General features: G+C 47.9%; 1 protein-coding gene across 1 annotated transcript; it reads right to left on the bottom strand.

The window, feature by feature from the left end:
- Positions 1-13230: 13230 nt before the first annotated feature.
- LOC133926860 (shaggy-related protein kinase GSK4) lies at positions 13231-20997 on the bottom strand. Its single transcript, XM_062372998.1, has 12 exons — positions 20676-20997; positions 19770-19859; positions 19634-19693; positions 19288-19560; positions 19122-19196; positions 18971-19027; positions 16697-16837; positions 16519-16569; positions 16319-16414; positions 15848-15931; positions 14520-14621; positions 13231-13698 (listed from the first exon to the last, which is right to left on the bottom strand). The coding sequence occupies exons 1-12, from the start codon at positions 20766-20768 to the stop codon at positions 13603-13605; spliced, it is 1218 nt and encodes a 405-aa protein (XP_062228982.1). The 5' UTR covers positions 20769-20997; the 3' UTR covers positions 13231-13602.
- Between the last annotated feature and the right edge of the window lie 4101 nt (positions 20998-25098).

Raw genomic sequence — 25098 nt, 5'->3', positions numbered from 1 at the left:
TCAAGGAGATCAGCCGGCGACTGAAGGCACTTCCCCGGGCCGTGTAGGAGTTAGCCTCCCGGGAAGGGCGCGTTTGGCCCAAGCGGTGGCCGAGCACGTCCTGGCCTGTTATCGGAGCTGGGACCCCAACTTCTCGCTGGAGCCAGCCCGGCAGGGCGTGGTTGAGGCCGAGGAAGGGGCCGCCCGGGAGGCTGTTCGGGGTGTCACCGCCGAGGTGGCGGCTTGCTTTACGCGGGAGCCGCCGCCGGTACCGAGCAGCGGCAGTAGCAGCGAGGACTCCTTGCCGCCTCCAGAGCCCGCCGACCTAGATTAGGCTTTTGTATTTTGTTTTCTTTTGACTTGTCGTAAATATGGGAGTGATCCCTCTGAACAGCTCCTTTTTGAATATAATGGAAGCCTTTCCTTGGAATCGTAACTCCAGTGTTGTCTTGATGATTGATGAAGTCTTTTCTCTTTTTTCACTTGGTGTCCCGAGGAGTACTCAGTCGGACCGAGCCCGACCTCCCCCCCCCCCCTGAGAACGAAGTTGCCCCGACCACTCATCGCCCGAGTAGTGAGGCCTCTCTGCACGTTCAGCCCCCGAGCCCTCGCGAGTCCATAGCGGCTAAGTCAAGAGACAAAGGCACGAACTTCCTTGCTCCGGAGATAGGTCGATCCAGCACAGAGCACGCCACGACCAGTGAACGCTTTTCCACTTTGTGACCACTCAAACAAGCAGACTGGAGACACGTGCGGGCGGAAATTCAACCAAGAGTCCCCACGGTTTGGTGGTGCCCGGGCTAGGACGGATCGGACCGAGCACCGACAGCCCACCCCCAGGGTCTAGGCTCCCGACCGCTCTTTGCTCGAGCGGTAGGATTACCCGAGAACCCCATAGGCTCGATAGTGCCTGGGGTACTGCCAAGCGGGCCGAACACCATGACCACCATGAAGGAATTCTCTAAGACATTGTCGTTCATACGGTACACCTTTCTACTGTCTGTTCTGTCGTTCCGGAAAAAGCGAGCACATGGGCAAGGTTTTGTGCGCGAGGAGACCATCTCGCCGAACAGATTAGAATGCGAGGGTCCCGAGGATAACTCGGGAACAATAGATTGCTGAATATGTAAGAGTGTAAATTCGTACGACTTTAGCCACTCACCGGATAGCTGTCAGCCTTTCGGTCGACCGATCCAGGAGGGGTATACGCTCCGAGCTCGGGGTGCCGGGGAACTTGGTTCCTTGGGTCGGAGCACCCGAGCACTGGGAAGCATGAGAGGGAGCCTGGTGCCAGGCAGTCCCGACCACTCATGCCCGAGCGGTAGGACAACCCGAGGACCCCATAAGCTTGAGCAGCGGCCTGGGCACTGAGGCCCTTGCGGTTGAGCTACTTTTATTCTTGGTTGCTGACCTGTAGCTTAAGAAAATAGGAAAAGATTCTTTGTTTGGTGCGCTCTGGTAGTGCGGTACTCATTATAGACTGCTCTCATTTTTGACCCGAGACCTCTCGAATACCCGGACCGGCGAAGTATGCAGACAAAGGCATAACCCAGAGGTCCTATGGCTTGGTGGTGCCTGGGAAGGACTGACCAGGCCAAGCACCGACAGCCCGCCCCTGGGGTCTAGGCTCCCGACCACTCTTTGCTCAAGTGGTAGGATTACCCGAGAACCCCAGAGGCTCGGTGATGCTCGGGGTACTGCCATGACACCGAACACCACAGCCTACCACAACAGACTTAGGTCAGCGGCAACTGCCTGCGCGCATACCGATCGGGATTCTTTTATCAACAGGAAAAATGAGAGAGCATGTTTTTCTCGCACAATCGAGCATCTCACCAGACAGATTAAGGCTGTGTTTGTTTGCTGCTTCTGAAACTGCTTCTGCTACTGGCAGAAGCCAGAAGCCAGAAGCCAGAACAAATGAGGTTCTGGAGAAGTGGCTTCTGGAGAAGCCAGAAGCCTGTTTCTGATGAAAATAAACTAAAGCTGAGAAGCTCGCTGAGATGTGCTTCTCTGAGAAGCTATGTGCTAAGAAGCCAAAAATTTATTGTAGAAGTCAACAACCTATTTCCAAAAGTAGCTTTTCAGAAAAGCCAAAAGCACTGCTTTTCAGAGAACCTCAAAAGCAGAAGCTCAAACAAACACGGCCTAAACATATGGATTTCAGAGAAAAAAATAAAATTTGAAATAAGAACTGGAGAATGATATTATATATATTGACAATTTTGTACAAGACAGGGTGACTTACATGGTTAGTGGCAGCCCCCGGCCAACTTGGGCGGAGGGGGGGGGGACCCTGGCCTGGTTCGCCCGAGCACATACATGCCACCTACGAATAGAACTTGCGCAAATGCTCGATGTTCCACGCATTTGGGAGCGGCTGCCCGTCCTCTGGAGCCAGCCGCAAAGAGCCTTCTCGCGGGACACCGATCACGGTAAAGGGGCCTTCCCACATAGGGGACAATTTATTCCTTCCTTTGCGCGATTGGACACGTCGGAGAACTAGATCCCCCACCTCGAGAGACCGGGCCTGGAGGTGACACTGATGATAGCGCTGTAGGATTTGCTGGTATCGGGCTGCTCGGATGGCGGCACGTCGCCGGCGCTCTTCCAAGTAGTTCACGTCGTCGCGCCTTCGCTGTTCCTGTTCGCCTTTGGAGTAGGCATGCACCCGAGGGGAGCCAAGAGTGAGCTCAGAGGGGAGGACCGCCTCAGCGCCGTACACGAGGAAGAAAGGAGTCTCCCCGGTGGCATGACTTGGCGTAGTCCGATTGGCCCATAGCACAGTAGGTAGCTCGTCGATCCACCCTTTCCCGTGCTTTGCGAGCATGTCATAGGTCCGGGTTTTGAGCCCCTTCAGTATCTCAGCATTGGCACGCCTGACCTGCCCATTGCTCCGAGGATGAGCGACGAAGGCGAAGGAGAGCTTGATGCCGAGGTCCTCACAGTAGTCCCCGAACAGGGCACTTGTGAATTGAGTGCCATTGTCGGTGATGATCCTGTTCGGGACACCAAAGCGACTTGTGATACCGCGGATGAACTGAAGCGCCGTGTTCTTGGTAACCTTGATGACTGGAACCGCCTCCGGCCACTTGGTAAACTTGTCGATGGCGACGTAGAGGTACTCATAGCCCCTGATTGTTCAGGGGAATGGACCGAGGATGTCCAGCCCCCAGACTGCGAAGGGCCATGATAGGGGGATGGTGTGAAGAGCCTGAGCTGGCTGGTGAATCTGCTTTACGTGGAACTGGCACGTCCTGCAGCACCGAACCAACTCGGAAGCATCCTCGAGAGCTGTAGGCCAGTAGAAACCTTGCCGGAAGGCCTTCCCGACCAGCGTGCGGAATGATGCATGGCCACCGCACTCGCCCTCGTGGATCTCAACGATAAGCTCGCCGCCTTCAGCCCGAGTGATGCATTTCAGGAGGACACCGTCCGTGCCGCGCCGGTAGAGACACCCATCTACTATGGCATAGCGTTTGGACTGTCGTGCAATCCTCTCGGCAGAGGCATCATCCTCGGGAAGGAACTTTTCTGTCAAGTACCCTCGGATCTCGTCCATCCATGAGGCATCTTGAGAACCACCGGCAAACGCAGTGCACTCACCGAGCAGTGGCACCCTGACGGGGCTCCCCACTGAGGGTGCCACCTGGGTCCCCTCAACTAGGCTCGAGGGTTCCCCTTCATCCTGGTCGGCAGGCAGGACGAAAGGCCGTGTGAGCCTTTCTTCAAAGACTCCAGCAGGGACGCGCGCACGGGAAGAGGCCAGGCGAGAAAGGTCATCTACCAGAGCGTTGTCGCGGCGAGATATATACTGCAGCTCCAGGCCGTTGAAGTGCCTCTCCAGCCTCCTCACTTCTGCCACGTACGCCGCCATTTGAGGATCCGTCACTTGTACTCTTTCGACACCTGGTTGACCACCAGCTGGGAGCCAGCGATGAGGCCCTCATATTCCACCATGTTGTTGGTTGCTCAGAACTGCAGCTGCACAACGTACTGGAGTTCTTCACCCATTGGGGAGGTGAGAACCACTTCAGGGGCCTTGCGGCCTCAGTGCTCGGGGTCGCCGAGCACACCTCGCGCTGCATGGTCTTGATGCTGCAGCGGGAGGAGCGTGTACGCACCTCCATCGATGAAGGCAACGGTGTGCTCAGGCTCCTGGAAACCGAGCTCTTGGTTGTCGGGGGCAGCTCTGTCGTCGCCGCCCCTACGGGGCTCCTCGCGGTCCCTCTAGCGCTGCTCGATGAGACCTTTGACCGTGCGGCACTCCATGAGGTCATGCCACTTGGTCTGGTGGATTTGGCACCACTTCCCTGGCTCGGGCCTCGCAGGAGCGGGGGCCCTTGCGGGTGCGGGTGCCCTCGCGGGAGCCAGAGCCCTAGGAGGGGCTCGAGCCGGAGCCCTTGCAGGCGCGGGCCTTCTGTCGGCGGCCGCCCGGCGAGCTAGCCGGCGGTCGGGCCCCTAGGCTGGCCCATGGGCGGGGCCCTGGGCCGGCTCGATGGGGACAGCCTCGCGCCTCCTTCTCTTTTTCTTTTCCCGCCTGTCGGAGCGGGAAGGACCTGGTTGATCGGCGGCGGGATGCTCAGGGTGCGGAACATGCCATGCCCGAGCCTCCGCCGCCTTGGCGCACTTGTCAGCCAGCGCGAAGAGTTCCGCGGTGGTTTCAACTTCGTGCGTGCTCAGCTTCTCGAGCAACCGCTCGTCGTGGACACCCTGCCGGAACGCGATAATGATAGCGTGGGGGGTTATCCGCGGGATGGTGTTGCGGACCTGGCTGAAGTGCTGTATGAAGCGCCGCAGCGTCTCCCCCTCCTGCTGTTTGACGGCGTGGAGGTCGCACTCCAGGTCGGGGCGTGTGAACGTGCCCTGAAAGTTCGCCACAAACTGGTGGAAGAGATCATCCCAGGAGCCGATGGATCCTGGGGGTAAGTTCATAAGCCAAGAGCGGGCAGAGCCCCTCAAGGCAACATGAAAATAATTGGCCATCACCTTTTCACTGCCGCCAGCCGCTTGGATAGCAGTGGTTTAGATTTGGAGGAACTCGACGGGGTCGATGGACCCGTCGTACTTCTCCGGCAGTTCTGGCCGGAACTTGGTGGGCCATTTGACCCGGCAGAGCTCGCTGGTGAAGGCACGACAGCCTGTGCCGTACCCTGCTGTGCGGGTAGCACCTTTGGACAGTGAACGCCGGCGAGCCGGGGAGCCCCGGCGGTCATGGGTCGGCATGGAGGAGGCCTGGTCCTCAGCTTCGGCCTCATGCCGGGACTCCCGCTGGCGCTCAAGGGTAACACGCGTGTCTTCGACAGCCCTCTGCTCGTTGTGGTGCAAGCGGAGGTCCTGAGCTCCGGTAGTGGCCAGGGGGGAGGCACTCCGCTTGGAGGCCCCCCGGCCGGTTCGGCCGCCACCCGAGGATGGACCGGCCTTGGTTGCGCCACGGTGGGAGGTAGCCCGGGAACTCTCGATCAGCACCTGACGGTGTGCCATGCCGACCAGGGCAGCCCACCTCCTGGAGCCAGCGGCCTTCTGGGGTTTCCCCCGCTGCCTGGACTGGCGAGTGCCTGAGGAGAGCTTGCGCCGCAAGCAGCGCACTCCCAGGACTGGCCTCGCCAAAGGTGAGCCTACGCCGCAACGGCGCCCAGCGCTGTCCAGACGTGGATCTGGCGGCAGGAGTTTCTGCCGCCTGCTGAGGGTTAGGCGGTGCGCTAGCGACAGCGGCGGCGGCCCTGCTGGGCCCAGTGTCATGGTCCCCATGGGAGGGGAGCACCGTGCGTGCGGACCGTGGCTGCTGCTGAGGAGCAGCGGCGACTGGGGCCTCCTGCGCGAGGGGCTCCATTTTCTAACTGGAGCTGGAGCCGGTGCGCTGGAGATGATGGCCACCTGCCATTTCTTCTGCAGGAAAAAACAAACAAATTCAGGGATGCAACTCCCCTACCTGGTGCACCAGCTGTCGGAGGGTGAACTCCTATCGCAGGGATCCGGAGGGACCCCTTTTTGAGATTCGGCCGGGGGGATGATTCTGAATCTGTTTGCGGGTGAAGTACATGGGCGTAAATGCGATGGCAGGTGGGATGGAATGATCGAATGCAGAATGCAGTAAATGCACTGGAGGTTTTTAGACAGGTTCGGACCGCACTGAGCGTAACACCCTACTCCTGTGTGTATGCAATAAATGCACTGAGAATGTCTCTCAGGGATGTTGCTGGTTACAAGAATGCTTGTCTATCCTAGAGCTTCGGGCTCCTTGTTCTTCGATGGTCTCAGCTTCTGTGCTTGTACTGAGGTGTTCTTCTGTCTTCGGTCTTTGTTCCCGTCCGAGAGAGAGGGTCAGAGAACTGGATCCGTCTGGATTCGGCCCCCCTCTTTCTTCTGTGTCCACCGGCTCCTCTTTAAATACCCGCTGGTGGTAGCGTGCCCCGAAAAGGAGGGCACTAGTTCCAAGGCACCATAAATGGAAAAGCAGTCATTATGGGCTGCTGCACTAAGTGAAGGTGGGGTTGAAAACGTGCCCCCCGCCCGGTCTCGGTCGTCATGATGGCGTTGGCAACTGGCGCCACGGAGAGGGCCCACTGGGCAGCCACAGAGCAGCCCAGCGTGCCCGCCCGGTCTTGTTCGCCTGACACAGCAGGGCGGTGGGCCGGGTGCCTTGGGCCTTGCGATGCTATCCCGAGGCGCGTCGGATGACGCGGGATGGGACCCGCGCATTAAATGTGCCCACGCCCTTCTGCCAGGATGTGGCAGGGACTGACACCGAGCGTGGCAGGAGCAGTTGGAAGTGACAGGCCACGCGCCCTTTTAAATGCGGCATCAGGCCTTTCACTGGCTGACACCTCACCGCTGGACCCTTGTGGGGGCCACCGGCAAAGGACTTATTGGGCCGTCAGGGAACCGAGTGCTCGGGGGTCATTGTTCACATCCCCGAGCACTCTCTCCCGGAAATACCCTCTCTTGGTCCTCGGGGAACCGAGTGCTCGGGGGCCACTATTCATGGCCCCGAGCACTCTCTCCCGGAACTACCTTCCCTGGGCCCTCGAGGTACTCGGGTGCCACTGTTCGCAGCCCCGAGCACACCCTTCCCGGTACTCAGCTTTTCTAGTCATCGGGGGACTTGGGTGCTCGGGGGCCACTATTCATGACCCCGAGCACTCTCTTCCTGTCACTTGGTCTTCGCAGATCATCGAGGAACTCGGGGACCACTGTTCATGGCCCCGAGCGCCCTCTCCCGGGACTTAGTCGTCTCGCACTTCGGGGAGATCATCCCCGCGGGAGGTCACCACGTGGCAACCTACTGGTCTGGCCTCGGGACTCGGGGACCCCTGGTTCCTGTGTCACCGACACCGTGAAGGACTACTCTTGTACCTATCCGTCTGCGCATCCGCCATCAGCGCCCCTGGTACGAGAGGAAAAAAGTGGCAGTCGCCCTACTCAAAGGGCTGTATACTACGTCTCAAAGGCCTTAGTCGGGGCCAAGACACGTTACACTAAGCTCGAAAAAATAGCCTACACCCTGTTGATGGTCTCGCGCAAGCTCCGGCACACTTCCTTGGCTACGACATCACTGTCCCAACCTTCTACCCGCTAGGCAACATGTTTCGCAACTGGGAGGCGACGGGACACATCGGCAAGTGGGCAGTAGAGTTAGCCCCTTCGTCGTAAAGTTTGTAGCACGCATCGCCATAAAATTCCAAATCTTGCCAGACTTCATCGCCGAATGGACCCTGGCAACAACGAACCCAACACTACGCCCACCCAAGACATATGGACCATCTACACCGACGGACCATACTGCTCCACGGGCACCGGAGCTGGCGCGGTCCTCATCTCCCCCACAGGACAGCAGGTCCAGTACGCCACTCGCCTAGATTTCAAGACGACCAACAACATAGCCGAATACGAGGCCGTCCTCCTAGGCCTCCGAAAGGCCCGAGCCTTAGGAGCAGCCAGAGTCATCATCTGAACCAACTCTCAGATCGTCGCCGGTCATGTCAACAAGGACTTCCAAGTCCACCATCCAGACATGGTAACATACCTCGAGGCCATTCGCAAAGCCGAGGCACACTTCCGCGGCGTATCCATACGAAGCATACCACAGGCGGACAACAATCAAGCAGACGCCTTAGCAAAAGCTGCAGCCACGGGCAAAAACCCACCAATATGCACCTTCCTTGAGACCCTGGACCAGCCGACCACCCGAACCCTTGACGAGACAGCCGTTGCCATCCTTCTCATCCAAACTACGGACTGGAGGGCCCCCTCCTATCGTTCCTGAGAGGAACAGCAGAACCGGACGACCCAATTGCACTACGCCAAATCCAACATCGCGCCAGGGGCTACCACCTCATAAATAACACCCTTTACAAGACAGGTGTCTGCACCCCCCTCCTTCGATGCATCACTAAACAAGAAGGAGCTACCCTCCTTAGAGAAATACACGAAGGCCTGTGCGGTAGTCATCTAGCGCCTCGTGCTCTAGCCGGTAAGGCACTTCGCCAGGGGCTCCATTGGTCTACAATCATGTTCGACGTGGAAGAACTCGTCCACACTTGCCAAGGATGCAAATGGATGGGATGACGAAGCCACCGACCTCCAACTCCTTTGCAACCAATCGCCCCTGTCTAGCCCCTAGCTCGTTGGGGTATGGACCTCATCGGTCCATTTCCCCGCGCCAAAGGAAACCTCCAGTACGTAGTGGTCACATTGTAATATCTTTCCAAATGGGTCGAGGCCGAACCCCTCACTGCGATCACATCAAAAATTATCCAAAAATTCTTCTGGAAGAACATAATCTGCCACTTCGGTGTCAAGAAAAAAATGCATGCTCAAGGGTATGGTGCAAGACAACAATAGAACATGAAAGTATGCTCGACCCTTATCTTCACGTTTCTTTCCCGGATGCATCTCTCCCCATAATCATCACAAGCATGCATACATAAAAATCATCAATCATGCAACATAATTATTCAATGCATAAAATGAAAAGACACAATGCATAAGCAAACAAGCAAATGTGCATTACTCAAACATTCGTTATACTTAGGGGCATAGTATAGCAAGTTCATTCATATTAATCATGAGAAGACATAAAATAAACTTTAGTGGGTTGCTTTAATGGGTTAAACACACTTACTAACCTACGTTCTAAGCATCTTTAGGCTACTTCCTTAAGCCAGGCTCTGATACCAGCTGTGAGGGAACTATCCAAACACTATTCTAGTTAATCACCAGGAGGATCATTATTCACAATCACAACCTCGATGATTAACCAGAATGCCATTCTGGTAGTCTCAGCACGTGTTTACTTCTAGGATCGGAACACATGCGTTTACAACATATAGCATCACAACACAGCTTAAGAAAAAGCAAATAATTAAATTACACTACAAATTCTTAAGAATTTGCCAAGTTATTACAATTTACAACAAAAGAGAGCTAGGAGGAGACAAAAATCTGCTCAACTCCTAACCCGCAAAATAAACTACGCAGCAGAAGACTAAAACTATACAGCAAAAGTAGGATGGAGCCACATGCCCTTTGGCACCATCACAAAAGCATGTCAACAAAGTAGGATGCATTACTCATGCCTGCCACCACCCTCGGTAGGCCCAAAGTAGCCAAAGACCAACTCCTCCTCACCTGCAAAACCTGTGGAGCAACTGAGTACGAAGGTACTCGCAATACTAATCCATAATGGGCAACTTATAATTAGCTCGACTCCAAGGATCATGCATTTGGATGTTAGCAAGAAAACGGTCACATGGTTAAGTAAAATTTACATGCAAAAGCAATTTGACACATAAATGTGTGAGCACCTAAACTTAACCAACAACAATACCACTATACCCTGCAAAGACCAACTGTACATAAATGTAACTAGAACCACACGAACATAAATGTAACACGAACCATCTCCACCATAACCAACATAACCAACCACAATCTACAACGGAACTCTACGATGGTGCGCATAGACAGAAGGCATGCTCATGACCGAGAGCGCGACATTTCAAAATATTTTTACACCCTGCAGGGGGATACTCCTTTTACCCATACGACACAAGGACCATTTGGCTTGTGCCACCCGCTAAAGTGCACACAAGGGTACTCATGACAACTTTTCCCAATAAGCCCCAATCATTTGATACATGCATCGCTCGGCGCGGAGGTATCTAGAACTACTCTCAGAGTAAACTACATACCTCTTCCAAGCCCCCCCCCCCCACTCACACCGTCGATGTTCATGCCCAAATGATCACAGCTACAAAGGTATTCGGCTCGCCTTACCATTAGATCGGCATGTGGTGAGCACGGTAAGTGCTTAAGCCAACAGCGGCTAACGATCGGTGCTTAACCAGCGCAAAGCAGTCTACGGTATCCGGTCTCCTTCCCCAAACTACCCTGGGAACCTCCTACAGTGTAGATGAAACCCCTAACACCGATCATATCTCGTCTCATACTCACCACTCATCAACTCATCATCAATATCATTGTGTAAGTAATTATCAAGCCTATGCTCGCGAACGATGAAATATTTCACCGCTCAACTTCTACCGTAAACCTATGCAATACTAAGCAACTCGTATCACATTTTAAGTTAGAAATTAATATGATTTTGCCCAGGCTACAAGGATATGGATCAACAACAATTGAAGGAAAAGATCATGCATCTACATAGGTTCTACCCACCATATTCTGACATCGACTCAAACTCATGCATACATACATAAGGCATATTTATCAATTTATACCATACGAGATCCAAAGTATCGGGATAAGTATACTTCCATGCTTGCCTTGCTGCTCTGGAGTTTGCCTTATACTACCCGCGCAACACTCGCAAAATTCTAGGAGATGGGCGTCGTCTTCAATCACCACCGGGTCACGTGCCGGTCTTTGCTTGCTAAGAACGCATGCTATGATGAGTATGATTGAAGTCAACAATGCATGCCATAATTTGCATAAAAACATGTTAGATGTGCAAGACACATGAATTAATGTCACACTAACCGATCTAAACGAAGTCGAAAAAATATCAGAAGGTCGGATTATCCGGGTGGACTCAGAATATCCCGGTTCCGGAGCCTCCGGGCCAACTTCCGGGAGAAGGTTCTCTGTTAGCCATTTTCGATTTAACTCAGAACCTTCAGGTTGGTTCGGACTATCCGGGTTGTGCCGGACACTCCGGGTGAGCCCCGGGCGATTCGACTCGCATGATAGATCTATGCTACATAAACATGTATATGCCCTATCCAAAGGATTCTAGACCCAACTGGCACCCTAAACCCAAATGATTTTTTAATACAATTCAATGGGCTTTTTCCTGTTGAACTCGAAGTATCCGGGCTGTCCAGAACAACTATTTTCAAGGGGATTTTGGGGTCGATATGATTTGTGAGCCACACCAAGTCTAAGGGAAACATGCTAGGGATAGTTCAAGGAGTTTGGAACTCACTCATCAACCTAGCAACACGACTTCATAGCTCAAATTTGTCCAAAACTATATTTTGCTCCAAAAACTCAAGAATATCTAAAGAACTCAAGAACAACTTGATTCCTCCTTGAAAACGAAAATGAATTAGATAGATGAGTAGCTCATGAGCTTGTGATCGTGTGGATACCACATATATACCTCAAATCCTTCTGTTAAGGTCGGATTTTGGGGAGAGGAAGAGAATACTTGAGAGAGTGAGAGGGGGAGCTCCTCCCTTGCTTGGCTAGCTGGAGAGGGAGAGGGAGGCGTGAGGGAGTGAGGGAGAGAGAGAGAGGGAGCAGGTGGCTGCTACCCCTGGTGGTTAGGGTGATGGGCCTACATGTGGGGCCCACATGTTAAAGAAAGGGTCCGTTTTAACAGCGAATTTCATTATTTTCTCTCCCGAATTCATTTATCTCATCCAATTGACTTTAGACGAATTGCATTAGCATTCCGAAATAAAATTACATAAAATTAAACATAATACTTAAGAAGCGTGATTATGCTTAATTGTGTAATTAAGGATTTGCGACGTGACATTCGTCGCTGTAGACAACGTCGTTTCGAGTGGTACATGGCTGTGATTCGCTAGTGCTGTTGTCCTATGCGCCGTGCGCTGCTAGGGTGGCTATCGTGGATCGCCAACTGCGCGATCGTGATGAGTTCCTCCATGACATCCGCGCGCGCCTTCTCCAAGCCAATGCTCCTATGAAGAGGCAGCATGATAAGTCTCATCGTGAAGTGGAGTTTGCCGTTGGGGAATATGTTTGGCTCCGTTTGCAACATCGCTTGGCGACATCCATCAAGACTGGTGCCTACTCCAAGCTTGCTCCACGATACTATGGGCCGTTTTAGATTTTAGAGTGCCTAGGTTCTGTGACGTATCATCTCCAGCTTCCTGCTAAGGTTCGCATCCATGATGTTTTCCATGTTAGCCTTTTGAAGCGTTTCGCCGCCACTCCGTTAGCAGCTGTTGTCTCCCTACCGGATATTGTCAATGGTCAGGTGGTGCCTTCTCCTACTGTCGTTACCAAGGCACGCCTCAATCGTGGGTGATGGCAAGTACTTGTTCAGTGGGAGGGTTGCCAAACGGTCGATGCTACTTGGGAGTTGTTGGACGATTTTGTGGCGGCTTACCCATCATTTCAGCTCAAGAGCGAGCTATTTTCTAGCGAGGGAGGAAATGTTGTCGATGCTTTTGTTGGACGGTCCTACACGCATCGTCGGAAGGAGCTCTTGGCGCATCAAAGTGGGTAGGATTAGCCAAGAAGGAGCAGGAGATGTCGTTTGTTAAGAAATAAATTAGTTAGTATCCTTTCGATTAGTTAGTTTTCTTATGATTAAAGATTCGTTAACTTTTCCTTATCACGTGTGAAGCCTTATCTATAAAGACAGTAAATTGTCATTAGGTTGGATCAAACAATGAATGAACTCCCTAAGTTTGGTTAGCCAGAGTCTCTGTCTGGCTATAGAAGAACCACCGTCCGCTGAAGAGAGCGGCAAGCCACTGTTGCCCCTACGCTACCCTCTCCGATCTCACCCTCTCGCTCACGCCGCCCTCATTTCCCCTTTGAAGACCTCAGTGCAGTCCCGCCGTACTAAGAACATTATGAGTTGTGACATTGTCATTGTCACAAAATCTGAATGAAGTAAAATAGAAGGAACCTTCCTACAATAACACAACAGATATTTCCTGTCGATCGAATAAACAGCATTCCGGTTTAGGAATTGTAACGACCCAATGCATCAAGCAGACATGTGGTCAGCTAGTGGTGCCAGAATCCAGATGCATGAATTGACCATCAGTATAACATGAATTTGGGTCAAGAAACATTAATACGATTACATCAGTTGCAAATAGTACAGGGTAAACAGGTACAGGTGTGCTACAGACATGAAACATGGAAATAACATAAGTTGATATTAAGTTACCCTCCCTGCTTAATAATGCACCAACCATTCCCTCCAGCAATATGTGCTGTTCTTAGCAGAACATGGACACATCGGCCTTATCGGGTTTCAATATTAGATTTTTATGGCTAGCTCAACATTTCAACAAGATGGTCAGGTTCTAAAACTTAAATGTGAGAAATGCAGATTGCCCTTTGGCAGTGTACCAGCAGCCAAGCATAAAAGTGACATGTTTCCATACATCCTTCCTATGTTCTGCTGCCAAATAAAGAACTAAATCCTGAATGCCGTTGAGCATGTTCCGGTAACAGCCTGCTGATAAGCTCCGGCGGTGCATTTACTAGCTGCAAAGGAACAAGAGAAAAAGATTTTATGGCTAAGTAATCTTTGCACATTATAAGAAAGCATCTCTGCTATAATAATCGGAGCATATTATACAATAAGTATGCAAAGCTCACGCGACCCTAAGTTCAACCATCTCCAACTTAGCCACCACCCCGCCCCACCATCCTGCCGCCCCCTGAACCTTCACTACCTGCAGCACTTCTGCAGTCACCGCTCACTACCTGCAGCACCTCTGCGGTCACCACTCACTACCACCTTGCCTCACCACCTACTCTGCCCACCAACCGATATCACAGCCCGACACTCTCAAAAACCAAACTTCCTGTTCTGAGACATTGTCATGTCGCCAACAACCCCTCCCCTCCCATCCTACAGCCAGTGGCGTTGTGACAGCCTTGTCCACTTGCTACTACATACCCTACTGCATACCCAAATTCTACAGTTCAGATCCCAATCAACCCTCCAACTAGGTGAACCATGACATTACTGCCAGCTGCCACCACCGCCTGAAGAATTGCATGAGTGCTGGTGGTAGTGTGTTCCTTCAGACCAGCTACCAGTAGCGAGGAAGCAATGCTCATATATATCATGGCACTATGCATGGTTGGCAAAATACCAAATCTGCTAACTTGTTAAGGACTCATGTCCAGTGCATTTGATTCTGACCACTGATATCTATCATATACTGGTAAAATGCTACAAAAGTGGACTATATAATGAAAGTATCTTCGACAATAAATCGAATGGCAAATCCACATACTTTTTCAATTAAAGTCCAAAGTTACAAAAGTTTGACTGCAAGCTTTCAGAAAGGACTTACTTCCTGTTTAAAGTTGAACAGTGGAGGAAATGGGCGGCCATTTGGCAGTCTTGCATGTGGTTCTCGTAACTCGTCAAAGAACGAATGGGCACATGCCTCAAGCTGGAACAATAATTCAACCCACAATCAACTTAATGAAGAGGAACCTTCCATCACAGTGCATGTAATTTCACAGTATGCATATGTATCTAAAACCTTACGCCCTTACCATGAGACCCGAATGCAACATGACTAGGTTGGTAGGTGGTACGTTAGCTAACTGACAACTATTTGCGCATGATGGATTTCTCATGGTTGCTTTAGTACGTTGATTTCAGTATAAACTTTTGAGTTCCCTTTACAAAGCACAGGCAACAAATCATGAATATAACAAGGCTCCCATAAGTTTGTTTTTCAAAAGTTTAAACTTTAATATAGTTTCTTTTACAAAGCAAGGGAACTCCACTAGTAAGAACAAAATATGAAGTTCTGTAATGAACGTGTATCAGAAAAAACATGAAATATGTATCCAATTATAATTCGCAATACAATTGAAATAACCAACTTGTTATTTGGATGATATATCAACCACACTAAATTACAACCGTAAGTTTCTTATTTTGGAAATCTTTGACTCGAATATTCAACACAAAAAATCTGAGACTAATAGTACAACGATAATTGCTAAATTGCTTTGGGGGTGATTCCTTATATGCCATTGAATAACTACATATGTTCACAATGTACCATGTCTAACTGACATGTGGTATATTGTGGCATACTGTGGAACATGTCATTATTCAGTGGCATATTATGGATTTTCTTTTATTGTTCCCTTCGTCACAAGATCACAGGAAATTATAGTGACTACTCAATAAATGCTGGATCCATTAACAAGAAACATATGCAAAGAGGGCAGGTGTGGTCTGGATTGCAGGCAAATCCCACACCCTCCAGGAGGTCAAGAACAGAACCAGCAGGGTAAGCACCTTATCTCCCAATGGATTCCAGGAAGGTGTTTTCCCCTCATTTTATACTCTCAATTTTGATATATGATCAATCTTGAAACATCATTTACTCTTGAATTCATTTGAATTAGCACATAACGCCACCAAAAGAAATCAACATTATAAAATCTTTTATCCACCAGGATTTGGAATACTGGGTCTGAGTCACACAAGAGATGGAAAACAGGACAATTTATATGAATATATTGAACAGAACTATGCAAAATGATCACCAACAACTATCAGCATGTACTTAGTAAACTGTGAGCATGGGCAATATTCAATAAATCATGAGCATATTCAACAGATTTTTCATGATGCAACCAGAGATGAAAAACTTACAGCACTACATCGCAGATTTGGTGAATACTGAAGAAGGCGGGACACAAGATCTATTGCTTCTGGAGGCATTCGCTTGTGGAAGATCTGCAGCATAACCATTTTAATAAAAATCCATTAGGAACTTCAAGGAGATCATATTTCACATATTGCGTGCACTGAAGCTTCGAGTGTTCATTTATGTTTACTCATGGCAATTAACATATGTAGTAGCATTTCCCATGTTAGCTTATTCGGATATCCAACACAGAAAATTGAATCAGGGTGATGTTTGATCATAACAAGTGACAGAATGGTCCTCTAGGGTCACAGGAAGTCTACTGAAATTTCGCAAAATAGCCCACTCTGCTGAGAAACGACAGGGATAAAACCCACTGAGATTGTGTGAACTCTGAATGAGTGACCATATCGATAATTTTTATTTAGAAGGGCTCCCACTCATTATAAATGTGCAAGGAAAAACTGTGCACATACCTTGTGCCATGGACACGCTTTTATCTGAGGAAACTTGAATTCTGTGTAATTGGGATTCATACACCGGATTTCCTCTCGAGTTGGAGTACCCAAAACCTGCAAGGAGTTTATCTTTGTTCAATTCTGGAAAGTACCAAAGTCAACAGCAAATATTTTCCTGAAACCAATTAAATTTAGAATGCATGTAACCCGTTAAGTACCTTGATAATCTCAACAAGCTGATCCACAGCACTTTCCCCAGGAAACAGAGGCTAATAAATCGCAAAAATAGGAGGCATTTAGTGGGACTTCACTGCTGGAATTTCATTGCAACAGCAGAAAAGATGTATAGATATGTAAGCCAAAAGAGGGGGGGGGGGGGGGGACTAAAGCACTTACTTGACCAAGAAGAAGCTCAGCAAGAACACATCCAGCAGACCATATATCAATAGATGTTGTGTATTCAGTTGCACCAAATATGAGCTCAGGAGCACGATAGTAACGTGAGCATATATACGATATATTTGCTTCACCTTTAACCTGATAATTTGGTGTGCTCAAAAATAAGATTCAAAAGTAGAACTGAACATAAATAGCAAATGCAAATACTGAGATGCAAAATGTTGGAGGGTAATCAAATTTTGAATTCGTAGTTTTATCTAAAACAGAGTTCATCAATGAAATGTTAGAAAAGCTAATCAAAATAATTGTTACACAAAGCAACCAGCTAACACCACATAATACTACCTCCTATTCATACACCTCAATGCATTGTTCTGTACAGTTCATTATTTAGTTCCCGACGTTAACATAACATCATTGAGTAAAGTTCAAAATTCATATTAAGTTGGATTAATTCTGCCATATTAAATAAGGCTGTGAGGTCAGTTGAATCTTTTCCTTTTTCTTTTACCTACTCTAGAACAGACACACATACCACATGCCGGGCGAGCGGGCCGACTCGGGATAGAAGTCCCGAGCGGAGAAGGCAGAAGCAACTGGCAGCGTGGAGGCCAAGGCGGTTAGGTGGGCGTGCGACAGGAGGCGAGATCCCTAGAGCGGGAGGCAGGGCTACGGCACAGCGGCCCTAACAATAACAGAATCGGCCAAGTCAGGGGTGGGCACAACAGAATCGGCCAAGTCAGGGGTGGGCAGCGCCCAGGGGGGCAGCTGCGGAAGATGAGCGGGGGAAGCCTGAGCAGCGCAGGACATAGCCAGAGCGGTGCAAGGGCACCATTGCGGGAGCAGAGCAGGCGCTGAACGGACTGCAACACGTGAGCGGACGATGGACGATGGCCATAGTTGTTACGACGGTGTGGCGGGGTGCAAGGACCCACCACTTTCACAACGCCTATGGTGCGCGGCGTGGCAACGCCATACACACATCAGCATGGCGAATACACACATTTCAATACTTTTTCCTAATACACATTGACTCTCAAAGTATATATAAAATGGAAAGAAAAGAAAGAAAAGGAGAATACACAAATAAAATGTGTTGCCAGCCAACCCAACACACTAAACTCGGCCCATGTAAGCCAACCCAACCACCCTTCTACTTACCCTAACCTTCACTCCGCATCCACCTGCTCCCTCCACCCTCCCCGCACCGCCTGCACCCTCTGCATCTGCCTCCCCAAGCCGCATTGCTCCCTCTGCATCCACCTCCCCGCGCGCGTCGTTGCCTTTTCCTTCCACCCACCGGATCTGCACCGAGCACGGGCGGCCAGCTCAGGAGATCCAAGCGAGAGGCTGAGGCGGACACCAGATGAAGTTGGCCTCTATTATACAAGTACCACTCTCCCTCTCCCTCTATTGCGCCCACCACAATGCACAAAGCCGTGGCATCCCCGTGGCGAGATGTCGTTCTCCACCATGCCGATATATCGGCGTTATGGCGATGATATCCCGACGTCATGACAACTATGACAATGACGCTCAGACGAACAATGCGGAAACACGGGAAGAACCTCAAGCGGGAGGGATTTGAGAATCAACAGGGTAGCCAGCGGAGAGAGCCGACAGGTGGAATAGATCTAGATCAAGACAAGTTGTTGCGTCTCTGAAAAATCTAGCTCTAATACCATATTAAGAATAGCAACTCGTATTTCCTGGAGACCCTGAGCCAATATATATACACATGTACAGGTTACAATATGCAAAGAGCCCCTTATACTCTGGTGATATTACACAGAGCTATATATATGTGACATGTCTAACACAAGGTGCTAAAAGTTTTTCTAAAGAAAGAAAATCAAATTCAACCCCATACAACCTCAATGGGTATAACTTGGTCTGACAAGGTCAAAGTCCACGATTCGGTACTGCTGATTAGTGGCATCCCTTATTTGCGCAATAACGCATTAACCAAATAAGCATAATGTTTCCACTTTCCGGAGCTGACTTTAATGAGCACGAAATTGTCTAGCATATGAGCATATGAATTAGCATGCCACCCATGCTAAAGTCCCTTATATCATTTGATGGCAACAAAATTAGCAACTGCGCATATTAGTCCCTCGTATCATCCCACGACACAAAATATTAGCATATGCATGTACTTTTGTGTGTTAGGAATTTAGGATGTTTAAACTATTTCCAATTCTATTAAAAAATAAATTCGGAAAAAATAACAGTAATGTTGCTGACTTAATCATTAGAGCATGTACATACCAAGGCTTTAGCACTCCCAAAGTCACAGACCTTGACTTGGTGGGAAAGAGGATCCACCTATCAAGCAACAAGAAACAGTGAAGATCAGCAATTTTCCACTGCACCATCATGAACAGGAACAGGCAGATGTTAAGGAGAGAAACCAGCGTACCAAAATATTCTGAGGCTTAATATCTCGGTGACAAACACCTGGTACATTATGAATATAAGCTAATCCCCGGAATATCTGCACAAGACATGAAAAAAATGTAAATATATTAACACAACTTTTCTAGCTCATGCATATCAAGATAGCATACACCGCTATCACCACATACCTGATACATGTACAGCTTAACATATATAGGTGGCATCCTCTGCTTCATATCTTTGTAGTGTTTCAGGACACGATAAAGTGACTCTGGAACAAACTCCATGACTAAATTAAGGAAAAGTTCATCTCTGCTTGTGGTAGAGAAGAAACAGTGCTTCAGGGAAATGACATTGCAATGATCAATCGAGCGCATTATCTGCAACTCCCTATTCTTGTATCGTTTGTCCTGTAGAACCTTCTTAATGGCAACAGTTTCACCAGTCTCAAGGCATTTTGCCTGAATGCATGCACATGACATTAATAAAACCCGAGTCAAAGTGAGAAAAAATGACGAGGAAGCTATCTCTGACCTGGAAGACAACCCCAAATGATCCAGTTCCAACAACTCGCTCAGCCATATAGCTAATGGTCTAAAGTACACAAAATCACAAATCAAGTTAGAATGCTATTACTCTCATCATATTATTCAGCAAGATCAAAACCTACCCTTTTTGGTTCATCGTTCTTTCCCCCAATCGTGGTTGAAATTATATGGCCTGTAACTGCATCACTTCCTCCCATAATATTGGCGCCATGCTGTCATGTAACACAAACCAATCACAGCACAAGGCAAGACATTAGCAAAATGAGCAGAACCAACCAAAAAAAACTTGATGTACTTGGTGAGCTACTGTTGCATCAGCATTTGGCTGCTTTCACCTGGTTTGAGGCAGCAACATCAGCAAGCACCAGCACAGCACGCTAACATTGCCCTAACTGACCACACACTTAAAACTACTGAGTTTTTCCGATTTATGGAATCCATATCCAAGCAGCCAAGCTATGATCGAAACAAAACAATGCTATGGCACCTGCTGAACAGCCACTGAAATACATTGTACAGAAATGTAACAACTAAATCAACTGCCACTTGACGTGAACCCCATCTAAAGTTGTAAACACCAAAACCCATAACTGAAATAGCTACCAAACAAACTTATTCGCAGCTTTTGGAACCATTTAGGTACCACGAGAGTGGAAACTCTTCATGGCCCGCACGCAAAGTTGCCCGAAGAGCATTGCAGAGCACAGCAGGTTCCCTCCCCGGAAAGCAAAGCTAGCTACTACAGCTCCTCTAACGGTCTACCCACACGCTAATCCACCTACGAATCAGCACAAAAATCGGCGGCAAACCACTCGGAAGAAGCAATAAGTGAGCAGCCCCAATCCTAGCACGCGGCGGCACAGATCGCCGAGCAGACCAGAACCAGGACCGCCTCCCTAGACCGAAACCACCGCAGCTAGCAGATCCACCGCAGTGGCAGATCCAGGAAGGAGGAAGGGAACCAACCCTAGCCCCCCTGACCCGCCGAGGCCCCCGAGGTGAGCGCGAAGGCTGGGGGACGCGCTCACCTTCTCGTCGGTGGAGACGCGCGGCGGGTCGACCTCCATCGCGTCGGCGGCGGCTGCGGCGAGGTGGGGCCCACCACCGGGCACGGCGGCCATGTGGGGGGCGCCGGTCAGCTGCGGTTGCGCTGCTTCGCTGCGGCTGCAGCTTCTCTCTCTTCGCTGATGGGGGAGGCTGCTTCGGTGCTGCTGCTAGCGTGATCCCGGTCCGACCGTGAGGAAGGAGGCCACTGTCTCTGCCTGCCTACTGGCCACCACCACGCCGCTTTTTTATTCTGGTCTTCTTCCTTCCGGCTTCCGCCCGTTGGGCAAAAGCAGCTGCTTTTCCTTTTGCGGTTTGCGTTACCCGAGCGCGATGTTGGTAGCGATGACCTGAAAAAGACAAAATTTGAGGTCATATTTTTGTCCCAAATTTTTTGGAGGGGAGAGTATTGCAACGCGCCATTTATACAATTTTTAAATATAGGATGATTGATTTTTACTTCTCGTCCACTTAATGGTCCAGATATATTAATTTCTACAGATTTGTAAAATAAATGCATAATTTTATAATTTTTAAATTAATAATATATAAATAAAAAGTTCTTGGGGGGAAGGAGGCGCAAGTGGCCCCAGATAGTCCATGGATGGAATACTAGGGCTTGGCGCAGCCCAGAGATGAAATTTCTGTTGCACGGTGTACTAGGAAATGACACTGGGCCATTTGGGTTTTTTTCTTAAGAAAGTATGTTAGTATTTTGATAATATCTCCTAAATTCCATTGAAGTTGTGTCCACAAATATTTGATTTTTTATATATTCATTTCGCATGCTTTTTATGCAAGTCTTAACACTTATTGGCTCTACCATTTTACGGACAAATCAAAACTACCCTAGCAAAATTGAAAATAATATTGGTACAAATCGAAGTCACTGACCCAGCATTTGTTTTTTTAAGCGCAGTTCTTTTTCGCTGCGACGGCATTGCTGATTGCTTGTTCAAGGCAATCGGTGACCAAGGGTTGTATGCTGTTTATTCGATCTCATAAAATTGTTTCAAAACTTTTGCATAGGCCTCACAATTTTTTTTGACACAGTTTTTAAAAATCACGGCATTAGGTCTCATAGTGTTGCATTAGATTGGGTCGAAATGGTATACGTGTAATTCGTGATAGAAATATACTTTCAAAATACATAGTCTGAAGCATATAATAATGAAAGGAAGAATAGTCGAAGTTATAAGCCAAAATCACACAAAAAAAAGTAAGCAAGTTTCTTTTTGGATACAATAATCATCTCGAGGTCGGCCGGCGTATCTACAGCAGATATAATGCATTTTTTCATTTCTACTATATCTCCCAGCCTTTAAGCGAATTTCACATGAGCCGTTAATTCCACGTGAATTTTGAAAATTCCCAGGTTCGTACTTCGAACTGGAGCCTTTTTATATGCAATTGGTGAATATTATTGTCAAAAAGACTCGAACTCATTGTGGGCTGCGTGGCAATTTGTTGGTCGCTACGGAAAGCACATAATGCAGCTTGTTTTTATAAACAAATTCGTTTTTTTTTTTGGGATGTGTAGCTTGATGGGTCATCACTACCTTCCCAATTCTGAAGATTATATAACCTTCTTTAGAAGCCAATTATATTTTTCGAAACCAATAACCTCACCTTCTCCAAACATAACACAGTGGCAAAAGTTGTTGAGTAAGGCTGGGGGTGTATTAGATTATTAGGAGATTGTTAATGGCCAGTTCTCGGTAATAGACTACACTCATGCTAACTTTTATATAATATTATATATAGATATATATGAAGCTTTTTATGTCGAGATGAATTAGTGTTTCGGCCAATGCACATTTTAATGCACCAAGACATTATATAAGAAAAAGGGAAAATGAGAAAAAAAAAACTGAGATACACAAAGCAACACCGAGTCTCACACCCAGACTTAAAACTCAAAATCATCTTATAGACTAATATACCAACACAAAGGAATGCTTATTTCTTATAGTTTCCATAGCCCACGTAGGAATAGAAATATCAACACATATTATCTCCAACTACGGACTGAAAAGATCTCAATGATTCCTCAAATTAGCTTCAGTGCCCTCTCACAAACATACATCCTTAGTTAAGCAAGCCTCTACGGATTAGTGAGTTGGTGGCCCTTAAAGCTGACCACCAATCTTAAAAGGAGATGAGCGATGCGACCAATCGAAATCCGACTGGCCCATCCCTAAGCTTCAAACGAGCCTCTTTACTCCAAGCGAGCTCCAATGAATTGGAGCCCCATCGCCAGACCGAGGTTGTGCTCATCCTCTCGCGTCAAGCACAGTACTCTCGCTTCATAGCATCTAACCATGCAAATCTTTTAGAACTCATCAAATGGCCTCTAAATGACTTGTTTGGATGCGGAACACCTTCCCATGTACCAAGCGACGCGCTTTCATGGTATGCCATCCAGAAAAAGACCATAGAAGACCGCAATCATCCCAATAGACCTACAAAGCCATGAAGAAACAAGAACCGTGTGGATGTGGAAACTCCATGCTTACTGGAGCCAAACTTGCGTACAATGCTTACGGTGTTGAGGTTGTATTTCCGATCTTAGTCGAACCTTATGTCGTCATGTGAAGTGTTACTGTGGACGATCCACGTGTTGTTCTGTTACTCGACCTACATGCTTGATGCTTGAACCCAATCTATGCTTGCTCAAGCCAGTATCGCTCGAATGGAGCCTCCCAATCTCTGAACGGAACGGCCCTTGAGGGTAACCACGTGCAGTGCAGATCATCACCAAAGCAGCAGCAGTAGCACCTCTATAACAAAGTCTAATCGAAGACTGTCCCAAACTCCGAGGCAGGAGTCAAAGGATGACTGCCCGCCACAACGGCAAAGCAGGCCGGTCCATGCAGGCATTGAAGGCTGATTTTGACCTTTTCACCTCTGCGGTCCACATGACGGCGGGTTAGCCGTAAATGTGATTGCAAGAAACCAATTTGCTCACTTCGCTGCTCGATGCTCAAAACCGCTGCGTGGTTGACTACTTGTCCAGCTTTTCTGTGCGTTTGTTACTACATCAGATTCAAAGCAGGAGTAACGTTGTTGGAGAAAGAAGTTTGCAGAAAAATTCATAAATTATCGTTACACAGTCCTCATCCGTATGAAAATTGACACATGCCCCCTCACATTCCTATATATAACGTGAGTTGGTTTTCATAACCTCTCCTTACTCTCTTCCTATCTAATAAAATCTCTAAAATTTAAATAATTTATCTATTTTTATCATCCACATTATTTCTCTAGCCTCCTCGCCTCTTACCGGTTACGGATATTAGATATGTGACTCGTTTTACTAATGAAAATAAATGAATAAATTAGGAAGAAAATTAGCAAATAATATTCTCTTAATTTTTCGGATCCTATTTGAAATTAAAATACAGTATCGCTCCTGACGTATTCATTCGGTGACACTCTCAAGATGCATCTATATCTCCATACCTTGAGTTTATGATTGATGTTACCACATCCAATGTTTACTCTCAGGTGTACATACTCAGAAAAAATATATATTTCACTTATAAAGAAGTATATACATCTCAGAAAATAGTGTATACATATCAAAAAATAGTATATATATTTCATAAAGTAGTATATACTTCAGTTATAACATGAACAATTATGAATCAAGCCAAGGAGTATGTACATATATATACACACATACACACATACTGATTCCTTGCATTTCGATTCAGTAGTTACTTCTATTTGCTTTGTTCGTCCAAACAGAGTATATACATAGTTTGTTTGAGAAGAAAAGGGGAAACTTAGATACAAATGCTTAGCTGATGTGCATTATCATGTATGAGTTTTGGCATGACTATTTTCATTGGTACAACAGAAGTAGCATTATCCATGTCTACCACAGAAACCCAAATGCACAATTGGATATCACCGTCAGTTCGGTTAGAACCAGGGTTCAAAAAACCGTCGGTAACCGCTCAAAAATCGCGGTTACCGACCTTCCCGGTCCGGTCCGGTTTCAAAAACCGCTCGGTAACCGAAATTTGAATTCAAAAAATTTGAAAAAATAAAAAAATTCAAAAAAAATTCAAAAAAATCTTAAAAAAACTAGACATAATTCTAAGAACTTCTGTGAAATTGTTTTTCAAAAATAATGTCGTTTGCATCATATTCTGTAGGGAGAAAGTTTGAAAAAAATGAAAAAAATTGAAGCGCGCGGCTCAATTATTAACTCACGTTAAGGAAAAGTGTAACATGCAAACACATATTTTTCTTGTATAAAACGTATTTTAAGAGAATCTTTAAAATTGATTTCACTTTATTTAGAGTTTTATTAAATTCTCTATGATTTTTACAAAGTTCACAAGCATAAAGTGAATATGTTAAGAAACATCACTGTAATTAATTTTTTCATGTCTACTA

Source organism: Phragmites australis, chromosome 8 (assembly GCF_958298935.1).
Source record: "Phragmites australis chromosome 8, lpPhrAust1.1, whole genome shotgun sequence".
Taxonomy (NCBI): Eukaryota; Viridiplantae; Streptophyta; class Magnoliopsida; order Poales; family Poaceae; genus Phragmites; species Phragmites australis.
The sequence above is the reverse complement of the archived record's forward strand: the minus strand, read 5'-3'. Positions and strand labels throughout refer to the sequence as shown.